This window comes from Tamandua tetradactyla, chromosome 5 (genome assembly GCF_023851605.1).
Source record: "Tamandua tetradactyla isolate mTamTet1 chromosome 5, mTamTet1.pri, whole genome shotgun sequence".
Taxonomy (NCBI): Eukaryota; Metazoa; Chordata; class Mammalia; order Pilosa; family Myrmecophagidae; genus Tamandua; species Tamandua tetradactyla.
The window spans coordinates 179135509-179158689 of NC_135331.1; the positions used below are offsets into that span (position 1 = coordinate 179135509).

Genomic DNA, 23181 nt, shown 5'->3' on the forward strand with positions numbered 1-23181 from the left:
TCGTGGATACCAGACTTAGGGGAACCTCTAGGTTTTGAAGGGAAAATGTGTTTGTATAATAATAACATAGTGCAAAGTTCATTTTGTTTTCAAGTCTTAAGACATCAGATAATTTTATTATTGTAATAATTAGAAATTATTTAATTTGAAAGGGGAAGAAGAAACTGACAGTTTTGGATATCACAGTCAGATTTCTTATAGTCCCATGGATTTTATATATTATACTCTACTGTAAAAGTGCAATAATAATGATATTGTAAGATTTTATTCTGGAATAGCTAAAAATTCTGGGCCCATTGCCAGCATTCTTCAGTGATATCCTGGAATTTAAAAATGAGTGAAGATTACTCAGAAGAAGGTGGCAGGTGTATGTCAGTACAAACTGCTTATTCAGAAAAAAAAAAGGAACTTTTAAAACCATCATATTTAAAGGTATAACTGATTTTTTCCTTGACAACTATCATACCATGATATTCTTTATAAATAAATTACTCATCTCTTTATTTCATTTTTCTTTCTTTCCCGCCACCATCAGGTATATGTGAGGGAAGAAAATATGGAATTCCAATATGGTTGCAAGAAAGCTCATTTTTCATGCCACCCCCAGCCCTGATAATATTTCTTCACGACTGTTCATTTCTATGAATTGATAAAGAACAGCTCCCAAGTTCATCAATAATCCATTAAGATTGATCCAAGATATGTTAGAATGAAACTTGAGTCCTTTCCCTATTCAGAAGAAATATAGATTATCCTTGGAAACTTGAGTGTAGGGAATGGAAGAAACAAAAAGAAATACTTAGTAGTTGCAGGTAAGCAGGCAGTAAGAGGACTGGGCCAAAGGTCAAGACCTCTGGGCCTTGTGTCAGCTGCCGCTTTGGTACCTGAGTCCTAAGCACAGTTTAACCTCCACACACTTCCTGTTGCCTCGGTTCCTCTCGGTACCTCTCAGAGGGGATGATTTTTTTAAATGAAATGAGATGATATATATGAAAATACTTCCAAAGAAGTAGACTGTAGCTTTGCTTGCCTAGATTATCATGTTTAACTAGAATCATTATTAATTGTACTTTCCTGAATATTGTTCCCCTCTTAGAACAATTCTCAGATTACAAGGAAGGAGACTGATGGAGAATTGAGAGAACTTTATAGATTGACTGTTATCAGCCATTATGCCTAGAACTTTCCACAGTTAGCTTATACTAGAAATGTAGAGATTAATAAGTGTAAATTCCCACTGATTAAAAAAATGAAAATGGAATAAATACTATGATAACAGGTCAATAAAAAAGAAAAAAAAATGTCCTCAGAATGGTCAACTTCAGAAATTGAGATTCACTCTTAATACCACTCTCTTCTTCACTCCCCATATCTGTCCCACCAGCAAATTCTATGGATCCTCCTCCAAAATGGCTTCTCTTCTCACATTTCTGCTGCCACCATCTTAGTACAAGACCATAGTCTCTTGGGCTTCCTGCCACTGCCTATTCTTCACTACAGTTAATCTCTCCTCAGTATTTAGAGAGATCCTTTTAAAACATAGATTTTATTATGTCTCTCCCCTGCTGAAAACTCCTTAATACTGCTTTCCCATTATGTTTTGAGAATTTAAATGCCCTACTGGACTCTAAGTCCCTGATGCGATGGTCTATACCTATGGCTCCATTCCTGACACTTTTATGCCACACTGTGCTCTAATGTCCTCCTCTAGAAAAGGGGAAAAGAATAATAATGACTTCCTCACGAGTTATTAAGAGAAGGAATTATGTGAAGCCCAATGCACTGGGAATTACCAGGTATTAGACAGCTTCAGTGGCTGTGCTTCTGTTCCTAGAACTAGCCACACAAGCTCTTTCTTCTCCAGGGCGTTTGCTCTGTCTTCCTGGACTGCTCCTCTCACAGCTTCTCCTAATCTTTCAGGTATCAACATAAATGCCTCATCTTCGGAGAAGACTTCCCTAAGTATATAAGTAGTTTCCACTAAACTCTCTCACCTTACCCTGTCAGCTATTTGCTTCTTCATAGCATTTTCCAAGAGTGTAGTAAAATTACTCCTTCAACTTGTTTTTTTGTCCATCTCCTTCAATAGACTGACACTATGGATTGGTTTATATGCATTTTATGCATCACCTATCCCCAGCACCTGTCACTCAGGTAGGAACTCAATAAGTATTTGCTTGATGGATGGATGGTTAAGTGGTAATGAAGTTCTCAGCTCTTAGGTAAGTTCAGTCATTAAACGAATAGTTCATTGCTGAGTGTATTCATTTCCTGTTGCTGCTGTAACAAGGTACCACAAATGTGATGCCTTTAAAGCACAAAATTTTATTCTCTCACAGTTCTAGAAGCCAGACATGTGTTTCACTGTTCTGAAATCAAATTATTAACAGGCTGTGCTCCCTCCAGAGGCTATAGAAGAGAATGCTTCTTTCCCTTTCCAGCTTCTGGTGGCTGCCAGCATGCTTTGGCTTGTGACCACATCACTCTGATCTTCAAGGCCAGCTTCTTCAAATATCTCTCTACTCAATCTTTGCATTGCCTTCTGTTTTATGGATCTAAAATCTCCTTTTACTCCCTCATATCAAGATACATGTGATTGCATTTAGGTCCCACCCAAATAACCCAGAATAATCTCCCATCTCAAGATCCTTAACTTAATTATGTCTGCAACAAAATTTTTTCCAAATAAGGTAACATTCACAGGTTCCAGGGATTAGAAGGTGGCTATCTTTTGAGGAAACAAATGAATCGCTAAATTTGCATATAATCAAGGGTGCTCAAACATGGTATGTAGCAACGAGGAGTAGTTGCTAAAAAATTAATAGATAAGTTAAAGAAGGATAGTGAGTTATGAAGATTTCTGTGACTTATATAATGAAGCAGTATGTTCAGAAAAGTCAACATAAATAAGTTCAAACACCAAAACTATTAACTAAGAGTTTTGTTAGTTTTGCTGAATGGAAAACCTTTCCATTCTAAATGGATCAGCTGCCATGTTCTTCCTTTAAATAGTCAGATCCAGTCATGTACTTACAATCCAGTGAATTTATGATGAAGTTCTCGAAGTAACAGCTATTGAATAAAGTTTTTACACTGATCTTTGCTTTAGTATTTACTAGCTGTGATGTAAAGGTAACAGCAGCTTACATTTATTGAACATTGACTCTGTGTCAAGCGAAACTGCTCTGATGGTTAATGCCTACAGTAGCTCCAACATGGCAGGTAGGTAGGTAACTGATGAGTGACCTGAGACTTAGAGAATTGGGTAACTTTTCTGCAATCACACAGCAAGAAAGTAAAACACGTGGATGCAGTTCTAGTATTCTGACTCAAGTTCAACTGTGAACCATCACTTGATACTTCCTAGAACATATCATTTGCACTCCATTTCTAAAAGTTGCCACTGAAAGAAACTATTTTGGAAGTTTACAACAAAGACCTTGAGTGTCAGTGATTTTCATGTAAGCAGTGAATTCGATTTTATTGTATTGGGGCCAGTGGTCTTTGAGCTGCAGCATTACCACAGCTACAAGCGAAGTATGTTTGACTGGATTTAAATTCAATCCCCTGCAAAATTGCCCCAGCCCAACTAGTGTGCACCCCTGTGTTGTGTAGAAGAAAAAAGGATGTCTTGTGATGCTAGAATCCAAGCATGGGAGTGAAGACCTGCTCAGTGTGCCTTGCACAAGAACGAAATCCTTCCTTTTTGACCAGGCATAAGAATGATACATGAGAAGGTGACATAAATGAGTCATCAATGGCCTTTGTTGTAACTGATCCTATAATTAAACACTCCCACAGAGTAAGCCCCTTCTGTTCCACTTCTGTCTTGTCTTTAATGATCTTTTCTGCTGGACTGCAGAAAATAGAAATCTGCACAAACAAAGATTATTCCTATCAATTCATCAAGCTGAGGGAAAATGTTTCTTTGATGTGGAAAAGATAATGCCGCAAATCCATTTTTAGCTCCCAGTTGCTGTACTCATGTGTGAAATTACCCACAGGGGAAGATATTTGCCTGTAAAAGTACTCTCATTAGCCCGAGATGTGATTGACTGCATGAATTATACTGCCAAATAAATTGGTTTTGCAAACCAAACTAAAGCCCTCATAAAACAGACCAGAATTGCTGCGTGGGGCACAGCCTTGCACTGGGTGAACAGGTCAGGCAGACAAAGAGGGAAGGACCCTGGTGGCCACTTTTCCTCTTTTTCACAGCACACTGCTTGGAGGGTAAACCATTTTCCTAGTATTTAAATCTTAGTAATGCCGTGTGTGTGTGTGTGTGTGTGTGTGTGTGTGTGTGTGTGTGTGTGTGTGTTGGCTTTTTGTTTTAAATATGGACAGGGAAATTAGTTGGCATTTTGAGGAAGCCACTCATTCATTTATTTTTCTGTCTTAATGAGATTAGCATGGATGGGGGATTATCTCCTCTTTCCCTATTGGAGAAAGAGTGGGAGTGGTAGGTCAGTATTCTGGGTCTCTCAAAACACCCAATATCAATATTTATCAGTATATTGCAGACCATGGTCACATTTGTCATTTTTTCTGGCTATGATCTAGAAGAAATAAATACTTCAATATTTAACTCAAGAGATTTAGCCTATTTTTTCCCTAAAAATAGAAATGGGGAAAAGGAGGAAGAGGTAAACAAGGGAGGTGTGAGGAGGAGACAGAGCACTAACCGGAGAGTTCCCTATTATTTGAAAAAGCTTCAGTCTTTCCAGACAATTAATTTCCAGTTCACTAAATCCAGAAGCAGATCTTCTGCAGTTTTAACACCCTAATAACAATATAAATGATCATGTTAGTTTGTGCAGAACCAAAACTAGGAGGTCAAGCGTCACCTTGCTTGGGTTGGCTTTTCGGTGGAGCCAGGTCTCACCTTTCCTTGTTGTGAATATCAGTTGGCTGAGACCAGTCACAGCATGTAAGGATCAGGCAGAGCACTGACCACCCTGCAGAGCCCTGACCAACCTGCTCTCCTTCTGCTCCCAACAATTCCACTCCAGGAGCAAGGTATGACCCACAACCCTCTGAGAGATGTAAGGCCTCAGCTGACCTGTCTTCTCCCTCCCACCTTAGGGCATGCAGCTGATTGGCCTTTTCCCTTCCCAGATTGTTGCCCAAAGGATCCACCCTTCAGTTCACATATTAAGTAAAGATTCAGGAAACCGTGGACACCCTTTTATTGTTATAAAATCCAGTTTTATCAACCTATCATATGCACACTTTAAAATCTCCAGTATAGTAGCATTATGATTAATTAATGTTTCACTCTTTTAATTGGTATCTTACCTTATTTAGTCACTGATGTGTCTTTAAACTACCTTGGTGCTAAGAACTCCAAACTGTGTAATCTGGTTCTATTTTAAATATAATTGGACTTATTTATTCCTTTTTGGTCTAGAAATCATGATTAGATGTGCCAGTTGATTTATATTTATATGAGCCTTTTGTAAAATACGGAAATACAGAAGAAAATACACTGTTTCACATTCCAAAAACAAGGACAGTTTTCACAAACTTCATTAAAAGTCTTATTTTTCTCAAGCATGACTTGTCTGCTGAAAATACCAGGACAATCTTCCTACATAGAAATTCTTCCCAGTAGCTCTTGAACCTCACATTTTCCAGCCTGTGTTGTATACCCAAGGGAATGGCCTCTAGCTGCCCTCTATCGTTCTGTTTACCCATGGTTGCATTTATTTCTGAAGCAGCTCCTAAGTTTGCGGATTCCCAAACTCTACTGTCATAGATATTTCTTGCTAAAGAGTTAAAAACCTGGAAAGGTTTAATCACATCTGTATCTTTTTTAAAAGAATAAATTGAGTAAGAACTAGGAAGTATGCATGGAATACCTTCATATGAAAAGCCTTATCTAAGCATTCTTAGAAATACCCTTGAATTCATTTCCGTGATGCTTCTTTACACAGTTCAGGAACCATTTTTAACTCTTAACCAACATCAGGTTTCCAAATGTTATTCCTCTTCAATGGCAAGCTCAGATCCAATAGAGCACTTGTTTGGGCAAGACAACCATCCTTGAGCTATGGTCTCAAATATTTGGTATTTTCCTTCTTCCACTCATAATAGCCTGAGGGCTTGAAAACGTGGTCCTTCACTCATCTGTCATACTTAGAAGCCTTCAAGGGCAGTGTTGTCTCAGGCTACTCATCTTCTTTCAAGGAAAACAAATCTTCCTTATAGGTATGCAAGTTCAGAAGGCAGATCGTATCAGGGCAGCGAATAGGAACCCACAGATATGTGCCTGTATGCGCATCCACGTGACTGTGCATGTGTGTTGTGTACAAACACTGAGAGAGAGAGCACATGTTGGTTCAATTTAGAAAAGAATTATTATGTTTTGGTTATCCAGTTATGAAGTCCCCTTTCCTCATAGCTATTGAGTAATTTTCATCTGTATCTTTTTTTTTTTCTAGAATGACTTGCTTCTCTTCCTCCTTCCACCTGAGCTTCCCTAGCTCTCTGAGTCAGATGTGGATGTCTCTTTTTCCCTCATATTACATCAGGAGGTTTGCCCCAAGGCTCCCTCTCCTGTACTCCCCTTTCCTAAGAACCCTCCCAACTTCTCTTCTCCATTCTTGCCTCTGCCTCTCACAAATGGCATGCTTTGTTTTGTTCTTCCACTGCACCTGTTTTTTTGGAGATAAAAACTTGGAACACATCTCTCTTTAAAGTGAGAGATGTTTTTAAGTTTTCATTATCTATTAAACCAACAGTTAATTCTGACCATTAATAAATTCATTTAACAAAAATGATGAGACACTAACATCAGGAACCTTTAAAAAGCTATTTTACACAGAGGTATATTCTATAAAAAGTCCACTTCGTGGGAAAGAAGGAAAAGCCAGGTCCACCATATAGCAGTGGCTGGTACCTACCGTCATTAAAAGTAGAACCTAAACCCAGGGTTTCTTTGTAGTCAGGCCATCCTACACCTCTGAGGAGTGTCTGCGTAGACTCTGCTCACCCTGTCATCTCTTTAGCCAAGCTGGAAAAAAGAAGCTGCCCTTGAAAACTGCCTTTTCCCTCACATATTCTAGTTGATACATTTATAAATGTACCTTGAAAGAGCTTACAAATCATGTGGTTGTATGCTTATATAGGTTTAGATTTATTAAGTCATCTTTTATTAAAACTCAACTTAGGTTTTTAATGCATAAACTAAAGTAAGAATTTAGTCTCTTCTTAATTGATGTGTTGAATGCCCCATTAACTAAATCGCAATCATATTGGGATGCCAGTTGGTTAAGAACTAGGTTTAACCCCCAGTTGGAAGTTAAAGAGCTTTGTGCAGCCTTATTATCAGTCTTTAAAGCCACCCCATTCCCTACAATAGCATATGTCTCACTCACACTGCTCTAAGCAATACCCAGGGATTCTCATTATGTACAATGAATGCTTTCTGACCCTTAATAGCAAAGAGATCCATCAAGATAGGAAAAGACAGCAGCAAAATGAACTGTGTCTGCAGTTAGATAAAATGCGGGCAAGAGTGTGTCTGCCATGTGCAACACTCAGCATCTGCTGATGGGCTAGCGGGGGTGGAAAGAAGACAAAAAGTACACTTTAGACAGCAGCCTGTGTTCTTACACAGAGGCAAAGGTCCTTTAACTGAAACTCGCCTTGTCTGCAACTCTGAGACGGCTTTCAGTCCACATCTAGAGTTCCAGAGCAGTTCTTGTTCTCTTAGCTTGGGGAACTAGAAATAAGTATTTCTTTGCAATTAATAAGGTAAGCAGCCTGGACTATACAGAACATTTGTTTGATTGATTGGTTTTTGAAACAAATGCTCTGTCAGTTTAAATGCATCATCCAGAATTGGGGGCCATTTTATTAGCCACTCCATTACACTTTCTATTTTTCTTTACACTTTCTCTAGAAAGACAAAAAAAAAGAAACTTTTTCTTGCTTTTTTAAAAAACCAAACCTTTCTGGCATCATTTATAAAGTTCAATATTTACCTAGATTAGTCACCATACTTGCCTCACTGCTCCCTTTTTTGGGCTTGTGTATTAAATGAAAAGTTCCTCTACCATCTATTAATAAAATTCCTTGGGTGACTTCCAAGATGCTTCTGTCATTTAAATTTCCATGTGATCTATCTTTTGAACACTTTTAGAGTGAATTCTGTATGAATTAAATGGAAATGCGTTGGGAATAAAATAGGTGGTATCATTCTAAAGCTATGTCCCAGGAAATAACCTTTTAATGAATTTTTCATTCAACCTGTTCGTTCCATGTCCAAGAAAGAAATGTTCCTTTCAAGTGGTACATTCAGGTATTATTTCTTACAATGGCAAAGTCATTATATATACAGAAGTAAATATTTAAGTATTTATTATTTTGATCAAGTCAGACAGTACAGGAGCCAAAATCAGAAATGGAAAGGAATTCAAATCCTTCTAGCTGGATGCACTATGTCAGATCCTTTTGTCTCTACCCTGGTATAATTGTGATTGCCACATCCTGCCCACTCCACCTTCCCATACCTACCCCCTGGTCAGCCATCCTCCATCTTCTACCCAGCTCTTACCTTCTCCATCTGTCCCTCCCAATTCCTCCTCATTCCACTTTCTTCTGACTGATCCCAGGTTTGAAGGTGACCTTGCAGTCAAAATTAAGGATTAGTTACTATGGCTTCCCTTTCAACAGGTTTTTGTTTAGCATTTTATGCATGAGAAAGGACATTAGATTATCTCATTTAAAGCTAAAAATTTTGAAATGCATAGGTGGTAAAGACTTTTTTTTTAATGTTTCTTTCCTAAGTCTTCAACTTCACCATAATTAAGTTTTCATTCATAATGAAAACAAATAACACTCAGTAGATGCCTACACCATGCCAGGCTCTGTGCTTGACACCGGTCAAGAAAGTCACAGTCCCCTAGTCAAAGGATTGAGGGAAAAAGATGATTAAGTCAATGGTTTTATGAGTATGATATGTGCTATAATAATAATAATAATAACAACAATGACAATAAGTAAAAACAACAGTGACGCGAATGTGACTGGAATGCTTGCTGCAAAGTAAAGCATTTACATGCTTTATCTAATTTAGTCTTTATAATCATCCTAATAGTAGGTACAATTATTATCCCCATTTTACCATTTTACTGATAAGGCAATCTGGACCTGAAAAGATTAAGGAACATGTCCAGAATGACAGTTAGAAATTAGTGTAGCTAGAATTTGAATCTATTTTGGGGTTAGGATCTAGTTCTAACTTTAAAGCCCCTATTCTTACTCTCTCTCCATCTGTCACAGAGGCAGGCTCAGGTGCAGGCAGCAGGAGGGGGAGGAGACCGGCTCTTCACTTGATACTGGAGTCACTTGAGTGGAGTTTTGTAAATGAAAGTCATCAATGCAAAAAATATTTGAAATGATGGTATTATTAGGAACAAACCCGTTTTACTCAAAAGTGATGTAGAATTTCAGAAGCAGATTGAAGAGGTGTTTGGAGATAGGTAGGTTTTCTGGAATCATGTACAACACGGCTCAGTGGTCTCCTTTTCCTTTATTTTATTAAATAAACAAACTCATGAATCAAGGAATAAGGGATTTTTATTTTCATATGGAGATAGTGAATTAATTATTTCTAAGTTAATTAGATGAAGCTGTTGCAGTCTGAATCGAGTGTATAAGTCACCCAAAGAAAAGTCAGCATATGGTTTGAAGTTGAACAATAAAGAAATAGAGGGAGAGACTAAGGAGTGCTCTAGAAGAAAAATCATAAAACTGTCTTAGCAAACTCCCTGCTGTTTAAAACAAAAACAAAGCCACTGTAGCAGGGACTTTTAGTCATAGGTATTTCTTTTCTACATGCTATTTCCTATTATTGATCTACAATTACTCCATCTTTCAATTTTTTTTATAACCTTATAACTTTATAGAATTTCTGGGCCTTTTTCTTGTCCTTTCTTCAGCTTACAATTTAAGTTTTTTTCTTTTCACCAGTTTTAAGTTCTTTCAGAGCATAAAAAATAAAATTGAATTGATCCATTTACTCCCCATGGGTGCATGATGTGGTCAAGATTGGGTCAACAGCTATTGACTAAAATGAGATTTGGCATGCCAAACTGCATTGTATTGTCTTTGCCAGTAAGTACCTACTTCTCTCCTGAAACTGTTTAATCCTTAAGGGTAGGGACTATACATTTTCAGTCTCTTTTCTCCAGCACATAGCCAAATGCTTGACAAAGAAAAGGCATATAAGAAGCTATTTGTTAAATGAAGGAATTAATGAATGAAATAAAACAAATGCAACACTCATCATGTCGCCTTACTCTCAACCAGTATCTACTCAAGTCATTACTTCCATTGTCACTACTTAAGACATTTCAGAAGTTGGGCATTTTCAAAAACATTGCAAATTCTTAAGCACTTCTAAAAACCAATATTTTTTCCCACAAAAGTCCATGAATGATCCAAGCAAGTAGTTTAGGAGGCAGAATGCAGTACATACACCCCTGTTTTGTTTTCAAAGTGTTGGAAAAGGTATAGAATATTAGAGTCTTTCCTACTGTCCAAGGATAAACTGTTCTTGCAAAGGAAATTCCCAAAGTCAATAACAATTTTTACTGGGAAGACAGTCTCTGAATGAGGTTGAAGTGAAACTAGAGCACTCCGGCACAGCTGTGTCAGTGAGGGGGCCGTTGTTTACAATTTCATTATCATCTTTTTTTCCAACACTTTGTATTGTGAAATAAACATACATACAAAAAAGCAATAAATAAAATTTCAAGGTACATTTTACCGAGTAGTTATAGAACAGATTTCAAGTTTGGTATGGGTTACAGTTCCCCAATTTCATGTTTTTCCTTCTAGCTTCTCCAAGACACTGGAGACAAAAAAGAAACATCAATATAATGATTCATCAGTCATACTCATTGATTAAATATTAGGTTCTCTGGGATCTTCTCCTTTGATGCTTCTCCCAGTCTTTAGAGATATGTGTGCTATGCCCATTCTAACGTTTCATGTTGAAAGCAGTGTCAACAATATAAGATAAGAGGATGAAATTAGTTGATGTTCTTGGAGAGACCAGCCCCTCTGGGTTTCTGGGTTATCTGGCCTAGGAACCATCTGGAGTCTATAGGTTTCTGGAAAGTAAGCTTAGTCTTTTGAAGGATCCCAGATGGAACCCTAAGTGTTCTTTAGGATTAACAGGAATGATATTGGTTGGGTTAACTAAAGCTTGCCTAAAAGGAGCCTCCAGAAGAGCCTCTAGACTCTTGTGCTCTCTTAGCCATTGATACCTTATTTTGTTACATTTCTTTTTCCCCTTTTGGTCAGGAAGGCATCGTTGATCCCACAGTGCCAGGGCCAGGCTCATCCCTGGGAGTCGTGTCCCACGTTGTCAGAGAGACTTTGAGCCCTGAATGTCAGGTCCCACATAGTGAGAACAGTAGTAATTTCGCTTGCAGAATTGGGTTTAGTGAGAGAAAGGCCACATCTAAGCAACAAAGGGAATAACTCTTAGGCGTAATTATAGCTAGGCTTAGTTTCTCTGCTACAGAAATATGTTTCATAAGAGCAAGCCTCCAGGTCAAGGCTTGGCCTAGTAACTTCGAAGTCCCTAACGTTCAAGAGAGTATCAAAGGATTTCCCAGGTAAGAAAGTTTAATAGTTCCACATTTTTTCTCCAGTCCCACAAGGGACTTTGCCAATACTTTTTAATTATCTGCCCAATATATACCCAGGTATTACATAAAGCGATACAAAATTACAATCCCTTATTCCCATTCTGGCTCCATGTGTTTGGGTTGTTTAAATGAGTTACCCAGGCAGGTTGATTTTAGATTGTATGTTACAGAAAACTTAAGTTTTGGACAAAATAAACCTCTCTGCCTTTGGTCTCATATAGTAGGTGAAGCCCATAATTCAGACAATATCATCCTTTGCCCTGACCTTAGTCCAACCAGACCTGCTTTGTTCTTATCTCTATTTGATGCCCGATGTCATTTTTGGTTTCTTTAACAGTTGTGGTATGTAGCAATGCTGCTTCTCAGAGCTGCAGAACTCCAACTCTGGGTCTTAATTGTCACACAGGTACCAATAGTCCCAAGGAGATGCCAGGTTATACACGTATAGCACAGCATCTCAAAATCTAAAAATACACTTACAACTCTGGACTAAATGTGGCTGCTATAAGAGCTTACAGTCCAGGCCCCAATTTTCTTATAAGTACTTTCTAAAATAGACCATACAATATTTATTCTTTCTCCCCAAGGTTCATTCCCTTTGTTGAATGCTTCACAACTTCATTCCTCTCTGTAGCCACACAATATTCCATATCAGTTTGCCTTTTTGTTTCTCAATGTACCCTTCTGCCACCTCCATGCATTGAGTATCATGAATAATGTCCAGAATAAATCTATATCTTACAGTATCCTCACTTAGTTGTTCAATAATCAGCATTCTGAATTGTAGACAGTTTCATTAGTTCGAAGAGGAAAATAACAGATAACACCCTCCCCAAATAGCAAATCAAAACCTCTCCTTAACTCTTGTCCCTTCCCCCCTGCCCCAATTATTTGTTCCTGGTATTGTTATGGTACTGTTGATGTCTTCTTGTTAATTATAGGCCATAGCATGTAATAGTAGTTTACCCCCATACTCCTCTATTATTGACTGTTTGTACAAGATTCATACCTTTGAAGTAGTTCATGCCAAAACTTAGTTATATTTGTAATGTTCATCGATGGGATACATGGCTCTATATAACCCCTTTCAATCATATTCACCTTCAGTATGGCAATATTACTTATAAACCCACTAATGAACTACCGTCATTTCTACCCATTCCCTTACATTTAAGTTCAGCCTCTTAAGTAACCGTTTCCCTATCTCTAGCTTCTATGTATCTCTATTTCCCCTATGTTCTATATTATAAACTTCTGAGTTTACCTTTACCAGGTTCATATTATTGAAATTATGCAGTTTCTATCCTTTTGTGTGTGGCTTATTTCACTCAGCATTATGGCCTCAAGGCTCACCCACGTTGTCATGTGCTTCAGGACATCATTTCATCTACTGCTGCATAATATTCCATCATAGTTTTCATTACAATCTTAAAATAGAATATCTGTATTTCTTCTGCATTTAATGAAGCCACAAACAGCCAACTCCTTATTGAGCAACATTGAAGACTTTCTGTTTTTAACTTGCTGTATTTTAATTTGTGTTTAGCTCTCCCAGCTCACCAGGTGCACAGACTGGCACGTTGGAGACACTTAGCTAAGCAGCCCTCTGTGTTAGTCAGAGGGACTACAAAAGAGGGAAAAAAATCACTTTCTATAAAGAACGTTGACCAACTCATGAAGCTGCCTGTGCCAAGAAGCAGCAACTCCGCTCCCATCTCTGCGTCCCTTATTAACATGCAGCTGGTTCAGCTCTGGCTGCCGAATGACATTGCTGTTGTGTTTTTTCAGTTTTCAGGACTTTACCTCCTGTCTTTCTTCACCATCCTCATTGGGCTGGTGCTTTACTCCTCCACCTCCACGTACATAGCCCAGGACCCCCGTGTGTACAAGCAGTTCCGCAATCCTTCAGGACCAGTCGTGGACTTACCAACCACAGCTCAGGTGGAACCTTCCGTCACCTACACCAGCCTGGGCCAGGAGTCTGAAGAGGAGCCCCACGTCCGCATGGCCTAGGATGAGGGCCTCCCTCCCGCTGAGGACCCCTCAGCGGCCACGTGTCTGCCCATCATCTCTGTATTGTACATAGAGAAAGGTATTTAGTGCATGCAGTCCACACAGGTGGAGTGCAAGGTAGCAACCCCGAAATCCTGTAAAAGGACCCAGCAAAGCGTCACTGGAGACGCAGGCTCCCGCCCACCTGCTTGGAGAGATGCCTCTCTAGTGTGTGCCCTGGTCGCAAACCCCCCGCGTCAATTACGGTGAAGAGTTTTGCATCAAAAGCAAGTGTTATTATTATTTGAATTATCATCGTTACTGATATTACATCTAGTTGGGGGAGGATGTTTTGTACTCCTGATGCCGAACTATATCCCCAGACCCCTGTGTAGTTAACATAAATCCCACTTTTCTATGGCAAGTCACTTTTTAAGAATCATACTTTATTTTTTTGCACAGACTCTCTGAGAGCTGCATGCCTCAGGAACCCTCCCCCTGAGACGTTTCTGTATCCTAGGGACCTGCTGACTCGTGGTTTCCCGCTACCTGTTGGATTGCCTGCGCAATACGTGTTCTGTGCTGTGACCCTTGTGGGGAGGGGCAACTGACCACATAATGCTCTATTCTAGGAATAGATCTAAAGCAAACACTTTAGCCTTTTTATATTTCAGCCTCTGATTACTCCAGGCCATTACCTTTCCGTTGTGCCGCATGATTCTGCTAATCAAGTCCCTGTAATAACAGGATGGGAGATGTTCCATTTCTGTCACATGTGGGAAGCCCCAGAAATATTATCACCTGTGTTTAGGGCAATATTTTTTTTATATCTTTCTGCCCCTCCTTGTAGCCACTTTTTGAAAGATATGTTCTAGTTCCCTTCTCTTCCTAGATTTTTTTTTATAGCGATAATGTGACTATTGCTCAAGACATTGAAAAGCTCTTGTCTTCTCTCTCCTTATTGTGTGACACCTTTTTTAAATACACCAGCACGGAAATGACCTCTGTGGTGGAGCATCTTTGGTTCGGCCACTTCCCACCACAGCTGAGGTGCTGATGTGGAGCAGTCTCTGAAAATACCTCAATTGGTCTGGCCACTTTGTGGTGGTAAAGATGTCACTATTCTAAAAGTCTGCCATTTGGGTTATGTATGACACCCAGTTAATAGCCTAATATATTAAGACACAACAGAGAATATTATAGGGTCCTGATAAGTCTTTGAGTCATGTGCACTAGTCCAATTTTGTTGCCCTCAAAATAGCCCTTTTTTTCAAACACAAGAAACACCACCGACCCATATAATTTAGCATAGATCCTATCTGTTAGTGTGTGAACTACTATTTGCATTAGGTTGATTTCACTATCATTGAGAAAGATCCTCGACGGAATCACAGGGCTTGTAGAGAAAAATAAATAAATGTGTAAGAAACTCCGAGCAATTCACATCAATGCATCTTAAACAAGCGAGCAAAGGGAAACAGCAGTGGAGTCTGTAAAGTAGAAAGGCAGGTTGCATCATGGTCCAGCTCCCAGAGAGCCTGAAGGGAGCCCCAAGCACTGCAGGCAAAACCACCTTGTACTGTCACTCAGCCCCCAGGTGGACATCCCATTCTTGGAGATGGGAAGGAAAATGTCTGTTCTCTAATATGCAGGTTTCACGGTCATCTGAGCTCAACCCCCTTAGAACCAGGTTTTACTTTCTGTGGAGAAAAAAAAAATAATGCTATCACTACGTCAAATAAAAACAACTTCACCAACCTCTGCTCTCTGCTACCTTTTAAGCCAATTAAATACCTTTCTCTGATATTTTTTGTCCATTCAGATCTGAAGACCTTTAAAGACTGTGGTTTTATTTTTGTGTTTACATTCCTTTGGTTTGCATAATTTGCTTGATTTATTGCATTTTTAGTATTTATTTTAAGCCAAATGTTTTAGTCTTTTTTATTCAGTTTTATGATACTAATTTGTAGACGCTCAGTAATGTCTTATGAGAAACAAGTGGATGAAAGTATTTCCATATCCCTTTAGTGGACTGGGAATTTTTTAACATTTAAACTTCAAAATGGTTTGCAATGGACAGATGGCTAAAAGTCGCCATCTGGATTATTTTATAGGATATTTTAATTGACTCCATTGTATGGAAGCCAAGTGTGAATGTTAAGATGAATTTGCTGTTTACCCTTTAACATCCAGTGTCCACGTACATAGACTTTCAAATCTCTGGGGTACCTCATGGTGTGGTTTGTCTCCATTTAGAAAGGTTGATAACATATTAACTTGTCTGAGATGGGGAGGTCCAGACTGGCCCCTCAGAAAAAAAGAAAATGACAAAGGACAACTTTTTTTTCTGTGTAAAAATATTGACCCATTGCCTGCAGGCTGGAAAGTGGAAGTGGGACAGCATAAACTCTAGGTGTTTGAGTTTCTGAAAGTTCATAACCTCAGTAGCCACCAGCAAAAACTTCAGCATTGGAACCCACCACCACTCTCCTCAATGAATGAGACTTTAGCCATTTGTGTAGAATTTGATTGGACAAGCAAACCACAGCTTCCCCACCCCACCCACTCCTGCTTTGGTCACACCTTCCCGCAGCTTCAAACTGAAATACACAACCAGGTAGCCCAAGAAATGGGAAAAATTCACACCACTATGTCCCATGAAAATGTTTCAATGTTTAGTTTAGATATTGCTAACTTGTGCTATTAACCTTTTGACAAGTGTGTAGTATTGTTTGTTTTGGGTTTGTTCTTTGATTTATAACCGGTTAGTAGTCCCCAGCTAGTTACCAGTAAAAATTTTACCCCATGGGTAGGATTCTATTGTTAAGCCACATAACAAGCACACTAATCCTGACACTGCAAATGGGAAATATGAACCAAAAGAGCAATTCACACCGATAAGTTGAACAAACCTCTCCACTTTTGATATTTGCATGCTCCCCTCTGGACTGGCTGTGGCAATGTAATGCCTGTATAATGTTTTCAAATAAAAATAAATGCTTTATGAAAGCATGGAGTTCTTGGTTTTCTTGAGTGTTTCTCTGCACTATGACAACCATTGAAGCAGCTCCCTTGGGATGCTAGAAATAATCACAAAAGTAGATAGCAGAGAACATGTCAAAATAAGAACCAGAAAGAAAGTATTTCCAAATTAGGCAGGGCACAGTTTGTCTCAGAGCTACAGCTTTGAAAAGTAAAATTGAACTCATTTGTATTTTGCAAAATTATTTATTTATCTGGCTACTTAAGATTAGGAGCCACGGCCTCCAAGCCCACATTTAAACACAGGTAAGACAATATAACTGTATCCCCAAGAAACAGTTTCTCATAAAGAAGACAGTTCTGTGTAAAGCTGCCTTTGGCAGGATGCCAGACATAAAGCATGAGAATGTCTCTGGAGTAAAATGTTTATAAAGCAGAAACTGTTCATATTTCTGCTCAGAACTTACATGGCATCTTGCAATCATCCCTCTTCCATCAACTGCAGTCACCCAGCAACCTCTTAAGTACTTAGGCTTGATTGTATATAAATTTATATGTTCTTGTCATTTGTGTCCAGAATAAGCTTCGAGAAATAAACAAATTGAGAAGACTGTGTATCTTTTAAAAGTATACAGCTTTATCTCTCTAAGGTCTTGTTTACATTTTTTTAGTAAGCCCCTGGGTCAAAGATGAAATAAAGTTGAGCTTCAACCTAGTCTATATCCAAATGACAAAATCCTAAATTATTGGGGTCTAACTCATCTATATAATAAATGCATATGTCATGTCTACTCTGTGTCCCCAATGAATTATAATTTCCTTAAGTGAAAGAACTGGGATTCCTAAATATTGGGAGTTTTGCTATGGTAAGACAAGGAAGCACTCAAATGATTTTTGCGAGTATTAGTGTGCAAAACAAATAGAAGCAAGTAAAATTCAGCAGGAGAGCTGTAATTTATTGTCTTGATATCCCATAGGAAAACAAATTATAATATCTTAAATAACAGGACCTGAACTCACACACTAGCTATCTATTTTCAGTTGCTTAGCAAACCATCTTGCATATGGAAAATATACATCCATCTTTAGTTTAATTGACTCTAACTTCTAAACCAGAAATACAAAATATAAGAGTAGACTATTCTACAAAATGTTCCCTTTTTCTACTTCTCTTGAGTACCTTTTTTCTGTAAAAATCTTGGTCTTGGAAAGCAAGAAATCGGTGTGTCCACTTAAACACATCTTTTGCAGAATTATTTTATAAATGCTTAAAATGTTTAGTTCTTCACGTTCAGTCCCAAGACATAAAACAGCAAAAAAGCTCATTTTTAACTTGCAAATAGGCTTCTGAATTTATAACAGTGCTTCCTAATTGTGTCCACTGATCTTTCTTTTTTCCTTTGATTTTTTTTTCCTTTTTTTTCTTCTGTCTTTCCTCTTTCTGCAAACATAAATGAAGGGCTCACATTGGACCACCTAGGCAGGGTCTCTGCCCTTTATTTTCTATGCAGTCAAAAATGTTAATTCAAAAAATTATAATACAGCTGGAAAGCCCCATACCTACCAGATGGCTTTTCATCAGTTCCTGAAAAGCCAGGCCATTGTGCCTCACTTTTCAGACAGTCAGACAAGCCGCCTCCCATCAGCACTGTAGCCTGATTAACAGGGAAAGCTAATGATCAGAGGGAGGTGGTCTCTGGGAATAGACTCTGAGATTGGGGGCTTGCATCAGGACAAAGGCCTGATAAAGGACTAAAATCTACAAAAGCAAGAAAACAAGTTCGCCCCCCCAGTTTCAGAGTTAGAGCTGGAATGATCCCATAATGCTTGAAGGATAATTTCAGGACATATAAAGGTGAATATTCCTTTACACAATGGGGAGTAATCTTCCTTAACTCAGTTTCCCAAAGTGATGGTACAGACTAAAAAGATATGTGTTAGGTCAACTAGCAGATGGGAGAGTTACAATGGGACATTACAAGTATGCTGCCCTTTCAATGCATTATCCAATCCATTAACACTTTTAAGAGTGGAAGCGTGCACTATTAATAATTAGTGATTATTCCTGGACAACAGGTGCAGACCCACTCTGTCCCAGGCCAACCTGGGTGTGCAGTCACCCTAGGTTGAAGATATGTACTGGTACATCTGTCGCCATGGAAGTGAGCAGCCCCTGGACAGCCATGTCTTCCTGACACTGGATGTCTCCATCTAAGGCAGAACAGCTGATGGACCATTCACCCACTCTGGTGCCAAGTCTCCTGGATTCTTATTCCCACAGGGTAGCCTGGCCCTGAGTTTTTCACTTGCATTTCAGGTAAAGGGTGGAGGAAAAGTGAGAGAGGCTCCAATGGTGACATCAAACATCCTCACCACTGCTTTATTACTGAATGTGTCAAAAAGTAAAAGAATAAGAAAGAAACCTGAGAACCTACTGGGGAGGGCATTGCTAGAATCGTTCACAAGTAAATTACAGTAGAAGATTAATGACAGTGGAAGCCCGCACACCCAGGCATTTCAAGAAAAGCAGAAATAAACAAATGCAGTAGATGGTCAGGTACTGAATAAGAGGTAGATGGTCAGGTACGAAGAATCACAGCATTAGATCCATACCATTTTGTACCTCATATTTTCCCAATCTGTGTCCAATATCTGGAACTTTGAGCCTAAAGATTGAAACATGGGTTGATAATTGGTATTTTTTTGTATAAAGTTGAGTCTCATCCATGTCTTTTTTGGCCTTGTCTTCACAGGCAAGAAGAATTACTTCTACAATACCTGAAAAAGTTTGATAAACGTTAAGTAATAGAAATAACTGCAGTTTCACAGATGGTTGGCCACTTGCCAATTTCACAGCAAACTAAAAAAGCAATTTTAAAAATCTACTTGTTCTTAAAATGAATACTTTTCAAAATGAAATTACTAAAGAGAGAGGAAATGGGCTAATCACTGGAATAATCAAAACACTCTCATTACGAGACTCCCAGCAAGCTTTTGTTTCAATTCTCGAATGTAGTTTTTGGCATTAAATAAGATTTTAAAAGCTAAATAGGTCACACATGCACACAAACGGTTGGGTGAATCGCATAACTCTATGTTCCCCAAGATTCTAACAGGCTTCATTTTAATTAAAAGGAAAATTGTCAAACATAGAAGACAATATAATGCAGGGAATTTGTTGCCGTAGTTGGAGACTTAGACTTTGGGTTCAGTTTTTAATTCATAATCATGACTCCCAAACAACAGTGAAGTTTGTTTCAATTTTGGTCACAAGCTTAGACACAGAATTTGAGAACTGGAGGGAAGATCATTTTATCGAAAATCTCTTCTTCTATGGCATGCAAATATGGAGATAGTTTAAGTTAGAACAAAAGATATGTTGCCTTAATTACATCCTCAATCACCACTGGCAAAATATCGAGCATAGCATAATAGTGCAGAGTCTTTGGTTAAAGAGGCTGCTCTACGATCACCAGAAAATAGGGTCAGAGGGCTAATGCAGACTCCTCTCAGCAAACCCCTCCCATTAAAGAGTTGGGATAGCTTCTTGGGCAACTTGGATAAGTGGTACTCAGGAGAATCTTTATTACCAACCAACTCCTTTGTTATAACCCCATAGAGAGAAAAAGGAAAGAACTTAGTATGTGTCCAAGGTAAACCACCCTTTACCCTTTTGGACTGAATCCATTAGGGCAAATTCACAGGTGGGAAATTGTTCCACTGTTACTCTTGCTCAACACACGAATTTAAGAGAGATGTTTGGGACCAGCTTTGCCCATGTGACTCCCAAAACAAGATATCTTCTAAGAGCTGTAATGGTCCTCCTGCAATTGCTAAAGCCAAAGGTTATGGGTTGAATTGTGTCCCCTAAAAGGATATGCTCTAGTCCTAACCCCAGTCCCAGACCTTATGTGGAATTAGGGTCACTGAAGATGTGATAGTTAAAATGAGGCCACACTGGATTAAAGTGGGACCTAATCCAATATGACTTAAGTCCTTAAAAGAGGAGATGAGATAGGAGACAGACAAGCAGGACTGGCATGTGACAACCGAAGAGGGAAGGATGCTACAAGCCAAGGAAAGCAAAGCATTAACACCAAATACCAGAAGCTAGAGGAGGCAAGGAAAGATTCTCCCATCAGGCTTCAGATGGAGCATGGCCCTGCCCTCACCTTGATTTCAGACTTCCAGCCTCTAGACCTGCAAGAGAATACATTTCTATTGTTTCGTGCTATCCAGTTCCTGGTACGCTGCTACGGCAGCCCTAGGAAACTAGGACAAGAGTTGAGAGCCCTCTGTTTCCATGGGGAGACTTCTTATCTCCAGCCTCACATTTCCTGTCTAGCTGCCAGAAGTCACATTCTCTCATGATCTGTATCATGGAGGCAGCTGCCCTTGGAAAACAATTCACCTGTCATTGAGTGAAAACCAAACTTGACTCTAAGGTGAAGGAGCCCCTGTTTTCATCTGGAGTATTGGAGCAACATAAATGACTCAGTCAATAGCATTTACCACATGGCACCTGTGAGGCAAGAATGTGGGGAAATAAAAATCATCAAACAAGAGACATGACCATCACTGTTTTGAAGTTTTAAAAGCGAAAGCCACCCTGCCCTGCCCTGATGCTATAGAGCCCTCGGTGTGCCCTCGCTCTTGGGACAACTGACCTTTCCTTGGTGCAATCGCTCATCTACCATTTTTTTCCCATGGTTTGTTGGCTGGATTGTTTCTGAATATAAGGCAACCTCCTTTTGTTGACTCTTGACAATGTAAAGAAATAGGCTTTTATGTATTAATGCAATTTTCATCACTTATATAATCATGATAAAATAGAATATCTTCTTTAGGGTACAGCGTATCCTCCATTTGCTTCTAATGAGGTTGTACTAGCGTCTGCTTTGTGGCATCTTCATATTTTTCCTGTCTATTCCTCCTGAAATAATTGACCTGGCTTCACAGCAGCATTCTACATTGCTGCCATCGTCTCAGTTTGGCCTTTCTACTTCACTACTTCATTCCGGTAACTGCTTCTTTGGGCATTATGGAAAAATAGATTTCTTTACTTTAGAACTGAAATGTGACTATATTTGATTTGTTTTTTTTTTTTGTCTTTAAAGCAGTTTAGGAAAAGGAGAAGACTCTACTGAGCATGAATATTTCAGATATCTCTAGGCTACATGCATATTTTTTTAACAAACAGAATAGAACTCGATTTTCTAATATTACACCACATATTAATTAAATGAAAACACTGACTCCTGTAAGTCAGTGATTTTAACATCAAATCATGGTTTTCAAAAATGAAAGTTACTAATTTTTCTAATGCCCTGACCTGTCAACACTATACTTCAAGATTCTCGTATTAGCAAAACAGTGTGAAATGTTTTACTGCTGGTGGTGTTGACTCATGCCATCCATCCTGCAGAATAAAATGTATTTCTTCAATGGTAGGATCATTAGCTACTTTAATTTCTCTTTCTCTTGCATTTTTACCTTCAAAGTTTCTGAAAAAAAAGAAAGAATAATTTGACACTATTCTTTTCGTCATTGAAAGAAACATTCTTGAGGGGAAAATATGACCAGGTAAAGATGACACTATGTAGCAAATAATTCAAACTTACAGGCTGTCTTGATTACTGTGAACTTGAGGGTTTTCTTTTTTCTTATGTGCTTTATCCTTAGAAGAACATAATATTCAGTCCATATATTGATTTTGGAGATGAAACTCTGAGAAATAAGGTAGTAGATTGAGTTCCCAAAAATACCTAAATGGAAGTTTTTGTTAAAGTTAGATATTCTGTACCCACCTAATTTCTGTTCGTGCCTGAGTGAGCCACTTGCAGCAATTGGACAGATGGGGACAGGGTTCCTGACATCCTTAGTTCAGCTCATGTATTTGGCCAATGTGGTAAGGCAGGTGCTGGGAAAGGCTCATGCCCAAGAGAGAGTCAAGACAGTAACTTGGAAGAAAATCCAAGTAAATTGAAGTAAAGACCCTGGGCACCTTATATTAGCCCATCTTACTCCAGATGATGCTATTTGGACTCACCCTCGCGGAATCCAAAGCCTATCTGTGGGTAGGAAGTTGAGATCGTCTTTCAGCCATCTCCTTACAGATTAAATCCTACTTAAGCTATGTACACTAAACAATGGCCATCTCCAGGGAGAGAAATTAAAAAATCCTACCACTCCTACTCCTTTGCAACTTGATTCAGGAGCTATATCTGTCTTTATTTTAAAAGGATGTATTCTTCATATTCATCATTTGAACATCTTATTCCAGCTCACAATCTCCAGTAAAGCTCTGATCTCAGGATTCCATGATATCTCTGGGAAGCACCAGACCAACTAATAACAGCACCAAAGACCTCCCCTCTGCCCAGCATCCCACAGTACAATGTGGTGCAGAGTGAGATGAAAGCCTAAGAATGAAGTCCTCAGGTCGAATTCCTCCCTCCTGGATGCAACTCAAGCTATGATCAGGTGAAGGGAATGCCTTTTTCATGTGGGCAAATAAAAACTCAGGAACTTGCCAAATTTA

At 38.9% G+C, this 23181-nt stretch overlaps 1 protein-coding gene across 3 annotated transcripts in view; it reads left to right on the forward strand.

The window, feature by feature from the left end:
* Nucleotides 1-16645, forward strand: part of SLC35F1 (solute carrier family 35 member F1) — a 430621-nt gene extending 413976 nt beyond the window's left edge. For all 3 annotated transcript variants that reach the window (XM_077162752.1, XM_077162753.1, XM_077162754.1), the window contains exon 8: nt 13455-16645. In XM_077162752.1, coding sequence (XP_077018867.1) covers nt 13455-13679 — 225 coding nt within the window. In that variant the 3' untranslated portion in view covers nt 13680-16645. The remainder of the gene's footprint in view (nt 1-13454) is intronic.
* Nucleotides 16646-23181: the final 6536 nt, after the last annotated feature.